Source organism: Lycium barbarum, chromosome 10 (genome assembly GCF_019175385.1).
Source record: "Lycium barbarum isolate Lr01 chromosome 10, ASM1917538v2, whole genome shotgun sequence".
Lineage (NCBI taxonomy): Eukaryota > Viridiplantae > Streptophyta > Magnoliopsida > Solanales > Solanaceae > Lycium > Lycium barbarum.
Window position 1 is genome coordinate 52,139,812 of NC_083346.1, and position 9,909 is coordinate 52,149,720.

Here is a 9,909-nt window from a genome sequence, read left to right on the forward strand (position 1 = left end):
CGCAACACGAAGAATATATACATCCCGAACTACGACATGGCGCAAGTCTGGTCGCTGAACTTTCACAGCCACACTTGAACCATCGAGAGTACTCCCTCTATACACCTACAGCGTGTAAAGACAATACTATGAATAGACAATTTTGTGATATTAAGTACTATCAATCACATTTCACATATCCAAAATGTTACGTAAAAGGGTGCATACTGAAATATCCTCAAATGAAAAACATTAAAACCATCTCCAAAACAGAGATAAAAGCCACCTGACCGAATGAAGCTGCAGCAACAGGTTCTTCAGAGATGTAGCTAAAATATGTCGTAATAAGAGAACCCAAATCTTCCTCGATGATCTTCATGGCCACATCCCTGGGGAAAGGTGGAATTCGATCATGGAGCTCAGACAGCGCCTGCAATCACCACTCAAAGCAAAGATGAAAATAGAACATGATCTACCATCTTTATATGTTTCATGGTAACGTGAAAGAACATGGATACAGAACTCTGACTGGCAGGTGTGGCACTATAGATTCTTGCCGCATAACCAATAGGGATTTCTATGGAAAGACTAATCAAGAAAAAGCAAACTATAACAAAGAACCCCACTAATCTACATATGTGACTTGAAAGCAGGAAGCATCCGGCTATTGGGGTGGCGGAGTTGTGACCCAAGTCACTGGCTTTTCATAATTTCAACAGATTCTAGTTCAAATAGAAATACTATAAACACATAGCAGGAATTGTTTTTTTATTTTTTGAATAATGTGGAATAAGCTCCGGTATTGGCACGATAAACAACAAGAAGAAATATACCTGCTGGCTCATGTTAAAACAATCTACTCGAATGGACCATTAGGATCAAAGAATTATGTTCATTTCTAATGCAGGAATTTATGTTGAGAACCAGTTAGCGATGCTGTAGGCCCTTAGATCAGGTTTCTACTTTAGTCCTCATAAAGATAATGGCCAACCAAGCATGGATGCATTAAAAGAAAATGACCTCAGACTAAAGAAAAATTTCACGTTACATGGAATCATCTTTACACGTTTAATCACTATCATCTTCGTAATGTTAACTTGCACTGCACCTCTTCAGCTGTATCAGATTAACAACTTTGGCAAAATTATGTGCATATGAGATTTGAAGTGACTTGGTCCGTGCATGAGATGAAGGTTTTAACTAGTATGTGTTCCATTTAACTTAAAACTGAGGATAATAAACTGGATAAACCAGTATCCTAAAGATTCTGTTCTAAGATTTTACTGAAGTAAAAGCAAAAGATACAACTTTAGTTCATACTGATACTTGCATGTAGGGATGGCAATTAGGGTAGGGTGGGGCGGGGCAGGGCAGGGCAAAGTCATAATAGGGCAGGGCAGGGAAACATATAAACGGGGCGGGCAGGGCAAAATTTAATTTTTGAAAAATTTTAATAGGGCAGGGCAAGAAATGGGTTATAAGTGGGTTGGGTAAAAAATAACTATTTTATTCTTGTTCCTTAGTTTGAATCCACATTTTGAAGCGTCGTTCTTTACTACTAAAAGTATAAGCATGATTGCTTGGAAGTTTGTAAGATTTCTCATTTCTGTTATTAAATTCTTTTTTGTTAAAATGTGACTTCTGGCATAAATTAAAATCAATACTGATTATAAAACTAAACTTACGAAGTAAACCCAGTAATAGAACTATTCTATTTGTTTAAGCTTGTACAAAACCTTTCCTATTTATCGCAAAAGTGATCACCTAATTAACTGATCTTACGATTAACAATATTCATTTAGAAGAAATCACTAAAAAGACATCTACAAAAAGGTGAAATACTACTACTTGCCAGTTATACTTACATAACAAGTTTGTCTTTAGTAATTAAGACAAATCATTTTTTTTTTACTCAGACATTCCTTCAAGCTTATTTAATTATACTAAAGATGGTTTTGTGTATTCTCATACTAAACATAGTAACATATGTAAATTCTAGTTCTATTTTGAAATTTGAATGATCAAAAGAAAAAAAATCCAATTTTAGGAACTAATCATTCATCTAATTGTTTTCAAGAAAACATGTCATGCTTCAAAGTGAAAAAATAAAGAGGAAAAATGAAAGATAATACAAAACGGGGCGGGGCGGGGCAGTGCTTAGCGGGGCAGGGCAGGCAGGGCAATTTCTTTGAAAAAAGCTAAACAGGGCAGGGCAGGGCAGGTCGAAATCTTAGCAGGTCAAGGCTTGCCCCGCCCTAACCTGCCCTAACCCGCCCTATTGCCATCCCTACTTGCATGCTATTTCGGAAACAACTTTCAGACATGTCTTTTTTTTTTTTTTTCCATAAGTGATTTTCAGTAATTATATTATCAGACTATCCCAAGTTCCTAACTATCCTCCCACATGTATAATTTCTTTTTACTCAGGAGTTGAACAGTGGCCATTTCGCACTTTTGCTCCCTCGGTGATTCAAACCCCCAACCTTATGGTTTGAGGTGAAGGGTCCTTATAACTAAGCTATTCTCTCGTCCACATGTATGATTTCTCTTGAGCACTAAAATTTCCTTATAGCTTATCATTGTACCTTTTTTAGTGTTTAATACTTACAAATATTAGATTATCTGTGACATCAATTCAGTTGGATGATACAGATGGAGATTACATATAACAACACTACCAAGAGTGAAAGAGGAAGTCCAACAAATAAATCTTATGCACTACTCGTAGAAAATTAATGCATATCAACTATGAAGCTTGATAGAATAGTTATGGTGAAAAAAGTAGTATAGATGGCATGTGCGTCGACCAACCTTTGTAATTTCAGAACCAATTATATCAGGCCTTGTTGAGAGAGACTGACCAACTGCACAATAAGAAAATAATATTAAACTGGTACTATTGATTAGGAACGAAACACACTTAAATATACAATTCATTGAATGACTTCAAACAAGAAAAAGAGAATACAGCAATAATTCATTGAGAGCACAGAACAGTACAAACCTAAAATTACGGTAGTCCTCAATACTTACTCTTGATAAAAGTAGGACCAAGGTTTAGCATTGTTTCCTTTAAAACCTTCCCAAGAATGTAGTTTGACGTTTCCTTCTCGACATCTTCATTTGAAGTGGGGAGAAGTCCTGATATTCTAATTTGGATGGCAGCAGAAGTGAAGGCAACAAATACCTTACAAAACATAAAGCCCCATCAGATTGCAGTTTTACGGATTAACCTTGTTAACAGCTCTTTATGTAGAGGAATCAGATAAGTTAATAAGAAATGATTCACAGAGTGATGAGCTGTAACTTGTAAGAAAAGAATACAAGTGGAGAATATGCCCAAAACCAGACATAAGCCATGAGCCCAAAGTTATTGCCTCTCCGTCATTTTTACCATGATATTAGTTGCACGCTATTGTATACATTCATAAAACCTACACCAGACAAGTGCTCCCAGTTTGACCTGCTTCAACATATAACAGTTCTTATTGTCAACTACAATTGAGGCACACAGTACGCGTGTTACAATATATTCCACTATACACTAATTAATTACGCCAAATGCAGATTGCTAGTCCCTTTGGGACATGATTAAAAAATATAAATTGCTAACCTTCAAAGTTAAAAATGGCTAGTAAAAATTAAGACAATATTGGTTGATTACAGCCAATATTAAGGAAGAGGAACATAGTGCAGTGACCGATTTAGCCCTATCACTACTCAAACTAATAGTAGGAAAGTGTAGACACTTCAGGATTTGAATGTTAATGTATGACCAAGGTAGTTATGGGAGACTAATAAAATTACTTCAAGGGGCTAGAGCTTTATTAACGGCAAAGATAACCACATACTCAGATGTGCATGCAGTAAAAGAATTACGAAAAGAACTATTGGCTATGAATTAATCATATGATATGAGGTATATACGTATGTTTTGAGGTCTAGACTTGAAAAGAACTCTAGGATAACTGCCAGATATCCCTGGGCCCAAAGACCGAACCAAAAACAATAACTTCCAATTCATGCCAAATTGCTCCCACAAGGTTTGTAAATTAAGTTTCTTCCTAATATAAGAGTGCATGAAGCTGAAATATATCTTTCTAAAAGACAGGTTGTGGCCAAAATTCAGTTAGACATAGTGTGGCGAAATCCAAACAGGTCGTTGGCCATCAACCGAAATTTGATTGATTGAACAGAAATGATGAACCAAAATCACAGTGAAGTGTCATAAATAAATGCTCTCAATTACCTCAAGCAGACGAAGAGCCACCACATGGGGTCTCAAATTGAAATATTCCGACACTTGTTCCGGATCATATGTTTCAGGAAGTGGCTTGGTCCATCGCTTCAATATGCAGTAGAAATAATTAAGATATGTCTCCAACGCTTCGAGATCAGCCACAAACAAGTCTATGCCAGATAGTTCTGTCAAAAGATGGCATGCCTCTCAGTCAAATAGTAGAATAAGAATGCATTAAGTTTTTTTACAGTCTAACAATCTGAAGATGGACATAAGTAATAAACATAACCCTGACACACCACACACAGAGCCATACAGAAAAGACAGCAACATTTCCTAGATCTTATCATAGAGAAACAAAATAGCTGCTGCGAGCCTGCCTTGACAAACTTTATAAGGATAAAGGCAAATTTTGACTGGTCTCCCCACCACCCTTCAATAGGAAAAGGATCCCCTCCAGTGGATTTTGCTCCATTCTCTTACATGGAGTTATGGATGTGTATCATGTGTTAGAGAATTACTTTTGAAGGTTTGGATCTAACATTATAAACTCTTTTTTTTTTCAATGTTCGTTTAGACTTTGTTGTTTCTTTTCTTGTGTAATAGCAATAGACTATAAATTGTACCCAAGAAAAACAGAATTCAAATAGTCCTTTTTTTCTTTTCTTTCTTTTGTTATCTCTGTACTTATTTATTATTTTTTTTTAAAATTAGTACATGTATTAAGAAAAAACTTGTTATATAATTTGTCTAATATATTAAGATGGACTAGTTCTACAGAGTGGTGGTTAGACCGGCTATGTTGTATGGGGCGGAGTGTTGGCCAGTTAAGATCTCTCACGTTCAAAAGATGAAAGTTGCCGAGATGAGAATGTTGAGATGGATGTGTGGGCACACTAGGAGCGACAGGATTAGAAATGAGGCTATTCGGGATAAGGTGGGAGTGGCCTCGGTGGAAGACAAGATGCGGGAAATGCGACTGAGATGGTTTGGGCATGTGAAGAGGAGAGACATAGATGCCCCAGTGCGGAGGTGTGAGAGGTTAGCCATGGATGGTTTCAGAAGAGGTAGGGGTAGGCCAAAGAAATATTGGGGAGAGATGATTAGACAGGACATGACGCAGTTACAGCTTACCGAGGACATGACCTTAGATAGGAAGGTGTGGAGGACCCACATTAGGGTAGAAGGCTAGTATATAAGTCTTGTTATCTTTCCTTATTAGTAGGCGCATTAGCGCATTATAATTTCTTGTGCTTTGATTTATGTTATTATTTGCTACTTTCTGTACTTTGATTACTCTATTTTATCTGTGCCGCTTTCGTGATTTGCATTTCCATATCGCTTTGAATTCCTTAATTATCCTGTTTTACTGTGTCGCTTGCATTATTTCATTGCAATATCGTTTTAAATCTTTTAACCTTATCTGACCCCCTTTTTATGCTTCTATTGAGCCGAGGGTCTCTCGGAAACAGCCATCCTACCTTGGTAGGAGTAAGGTCTGCGTACATTATACCCTCCCCAGACCCCAAGATGTGGGATTTCACTGGGCTGTTGTTGTTGTTGTTGTTGTATTAAGATGGACTAATTTCAAACCTTTAAAAGTTATTTTTAAAACGTGGCACACATTCATAACTCCACTGCAGACTAAAATTTACTAGAGGGGATCCTTTCCCTAGCTAACTTAAATTAGTCAATGCACCATAGAAACTCGTGCTCAAAATATTTTAATTTTCCAGGCCAGGTTTGTGGGTATAAACTTAATGGAATCAATTAATGGAATGTTTTCTGGGGAAACATCTCATTCAAGGTGGGATAAGGGGATAAAATAGATTTTTGGGGACATAGATGGTGTGGGGATGAGATATTGAAAGACGAATTCCAAAGTTTGTACAAAATTTCTAGCCAAAGAGATATGACAATTCAACAAATTAGGGGGATACAAGGTGAGGAGGTGTTTTGGACTTTAGATTCAGAAGAGATTTCAACGACTAGGAAGTAGTTGAGTTCCAAACGGTGCTAGGCTCACTTCATAGACAAGTCAATCCGGGTATTAATCTTGATGCATGGTGGTGGAGAATGGAGAATAATGGTGCGTGCTTTGTCAAGACCTTATATGAAAAACTTTTGGCTAGGGAGGAGCATGTGTTCCCATGTAATGCTATTTAGATTCCTAAGGTGCCAAGGAAGGTGTGTTTCTTTACTTGGTTAGCCGCAAGAGGGACGATTCTGACAGCAGGAAACCTGAGAAAGCGAAAAGTTATATGTGTCAGTTGGTATTACATGTGCAATGCGGGGGGGAGGACGTCAATCATCTTCTTCTACATTGCGCATTAACAATGAGGTTATGGTGGGATATGTTTAGGCGGTTTGGTACTCCTTGGGTGATGCCAAACATTGTGAAGGAGTTGATGGCCCATTGGAAGAGGGAGGGGGGGAGGAGACGACGATTTATTCACTTCTTTGGACTTGGGCAATCCTCCCCTCATGAGCTAGCTTTTGGGGTTGAGTTAGGTCCAAGATCCATTCTTTATATGGTATCAGAGGCAGGCCCATCTCAATTCTTTGTTTAGCGATGTTGGGCCCCCATATTATATTGTCCATGCTCCAATTAGCGAGGTCTAGGCGTGCGGGGCAGTGTTAAGAGTCCCACATCGGATATGGGATGGGTAACTGGTCTCCTTATATGGACTTGGACAATCCTCACCCTATGAGCTAGCTTTTGGGGTTGAGTTAGGGCCAAGGTCCATTTATTTATCAAGTGCAAAAGGACATAGAAAGTGGGATGCTTTGGATGGTTAGCTTCCTATGAGGCATGCTAGACACATTCATATGCAAAAAAAAGTGAATAAATATCTTGCAAATCATGTTATTTTTGTGAAATGTCTGCAAAATCAGTATGAAACATCCTTCTTCATTGTAAACACTATGGGAGGTTTGGTGCATCTTCTTGAATTTGTATAGAGTTCAACAGGTGGTTCTTGGATGTATAAGTTGGCAAATGTTAAGGAAACATCAGTAACTAATTCGCAAGACGAGCCACCCTCGCGTTTTTCTGGACAATATAACTAGAAGGAAATCACAAATAATTTGAAGGAAATTCCGATCATATCTCTTTGTAAACCATACATGCAGTCAAAATTTAAATTTTGGTTTAGATCAAAGATGTTAATTATGTAGGCACCGTATTAGATTTCCTAGACTCTTCACAGACTCAGTTGAATTATATCTAGAACGCTTCTTTTGTAAACCTTAGTACAACCTTGGTGCTGTAGCTTCTTCATATAATAAAATTGCTCTCACTTGTGAAAAAGGAATTAAAAGAAAAGGGGAATTCTCATGTATGAATCTACACACGTAACCATAAGCCTTACCACTCTTCACTGCCATGTCATTTTATCCTTTCTTCTAAGGGGCTAATAGAATGACATTACTAAAGCATGAAGCACTGATGATTGAACCATTTCACCATTCGGCAGATGATCCCAAAGTAGACAAATCAACTTATTGTTCTTCATCAACACCATCAAAGGAACAGTGTCATCCTAATCCAAAAAAAAACGCAATTGCACCACTACAGGCAGTAAATCGCAGATGGAAAACACTACTGATCTTTCTGAACAAAATTTCCAACTTCATCTGCCTAGAACTGCGAAGGTGCTTCACATGCATACTGCGCCAAACAAAAGATATAAGATAAGAGGCATCTGCCACTTATCAACCACTGCCCAGCATCAATCTTTTTAATCTACGGTCTAACTGGTATAGTTTGCAGAAATCAATGAAAGCTGGTAGCATGAAGTAAAATAGTAATATCCAACTGAAGTACCCAATCTCCCTATGGCTACAGGTACAATTGACTGGTGACTCGAACTATTTTGACTTCAATCCTGTGTAAAAGGTAATAGCTTCCTTTAAGTTACTCTCATAACTGACGTATTTTGGTGAGCTTCTTCATATTTTTCATTCAATCATACCATTGACATACTTTCCCAAAAAATCATGGAAAAGAAAGTACAGTATAATACAAATAGGCACTCGTAGCGTCCCCTCTACACATTGACACCAATGAGAAGTATTGAATCACAAGATAGACTTGAATTAGGAAAAATGTATTGGGGTAAGAGAGGCTCGAACTTTTGACCTCAGGATCACTCCATAGTACTCTGTTTATCAGTCCAATCACATCATGCTCCTATATACACTAATTCAGATGAACTGTACTACCTATTTGTTCAGTTTCATGGTTTAAAATTCTCTCACTCCCGACTATACATGGTCATGGAATCCCCACCCTGACCGAAGAATTTAAAAACAGGAAAGAATGAAAGAAAAATAAAGCACTCCCTCTGTCCCAATTTATGCGGCACACTTCCTTTTTGGTCTGTCCCGAAAAGAATGTCACATTTCTATATTTAAAAATAACTTCAAAATTTCCCTTTTATCCTTAATGAAATGATTTACAACCACACAAACATCCAAAACTTGTTTTAGACAACAAGTTCCAAAAGTTTTCCTTTCTTTCATAAACTTTGTGCCTAGTCAAACAACAACAAGATACCCGTTGTACTACCACAAGTGGTCCATTTCAAAAAGGATTCTCATTTCCATTTTGACAACTTTTTAATTTCATCTTTCCGCATGACATGTTTAAGACCACAAGATTAAAGGGGATTTTGGTGTATCCTACATATGTTTATTTTAAGACCAAAAGATTCAAAAGTGTTTCTTTACTTTCCTAAATTCCATGCCAAGTCAAAACCAAACAAACAAATTGATACGGAGAGAGTACCATATTACTGCATTCGACCACACGCATAACATCAAACACATAGTCAGCATTACATAACATTAAATTTACACATAACAAAGTAGAAAATGTTAGTTGAAAGCAAATTGCAGAGTAATCCAAGAAAAAGAGGAACCTGGGTAGTGAGGCTGAGGCCAAGAGGGTCCATCAGAAACTGTTACAGAGGCTTGTGGGTCTTCAACATGACGAAGCCAAATGAAATCATCAACAGGCTTTGTCAGTTTGGGAATGTAAAAGGTTTTATTAGCCCATTGTAGTCCCTTCCCTATTCTCTTCTTTATTAACTCCGCATCCTTTATAATTACCTTCCCAATACCATTCTTTATTAACTCTGCATCCATTTTAATTACCTTCACAATACCATTCTTTATAAACTCTGCGTCGTTTTTAACCACCTCCGTTACCTTCCCAATACCATTCTTTTGCCTTTGCTTTTGGGTATTGCTATTTTTCCTGATTGTGGTGCCTGAAGAAGCCCACACTGTAGGTGAACAGATTACCGATGGTGCTGCTAATGTTGCAGCAAATGGCATTTTGGACTATGAAACACAGAATTCTACTACAGGGGACAACTCAGGGGGAAGTAGAGGCAACTGTGTAGTGAACTAACTATCTGTGCCTTCGTTTGGTTGTGGGTTCCAAGTTTTTGTGGTTCTGGTTAAAGCGTTGTGACTTGTGGAGTGTTAGATACTTAGATTAGTTAGTTTTGTTTTCAAACCCCTTAAATTTAGGGAAATGTGGAATGACTATTCAGAGTTTGAGAAACTACAAATGATTATCCCGACTTTTGTTGCATAATAACAATCTATTTATCCCGACTTTTGTTGCATAATAACAATCTATTATTCAAATGACAGAAAATTCCTCCTCATTAAGCCAAAAA

At 37.5% G+C, this 9,909-nt stretch overlaps 1 protein-coding gene across 3 annotated transcripts in view; it reads right to left on the bottom strand.

Annotated features, from left to right (window-relative positions):
- The window catches only part of LOC132615263 (uncharacterized), a 33,717-nt gene extending 24,011 nt beyond the window's left edge, over nucleotides 1–9,706 (bottom strand). Inside the window, exons 1-6 of one of the 3 annotated variants that reach the window (XM_060329833.1) lie at nucleotides 9,142–9,704; nucleotides 4,229–4,404; nucleotides 3,013–3,166; nucleotides 2,791–2,843; nucleotides 266–409; nucleotides 1–105 (exon numbers count right to left, since the gene is read on the bottom strand). In XM_060329833.1, the coding sequence (XP_060185816.1) occupies nucleotides 1–105; nucleotides 266–409; nucleotides 2,791–2,843; nucleotides 3,013–3,166; nucleotides 4,229–4,404; nucleotides 9,142–9,559 (1,050 nt within the window). In that variant the 5' untranslated portion in view covers nucleotides 9,560–9,704. Of the gene's footprint in view, nucleotides 106–265; nucleotides 410–2,790; nucleotides 2,844–3,012; nucleotides 3,167–4,228; nucleotides 4,405–9,141 lie in introns of all 3 variants that reach the window. The other 2 variants (XM_060329832.1, XM_060329834.1) reach the window with 2 other exon arrangements.
- Nucleotides 9,707–9,909: the final 203 nt, after the last annotated feature.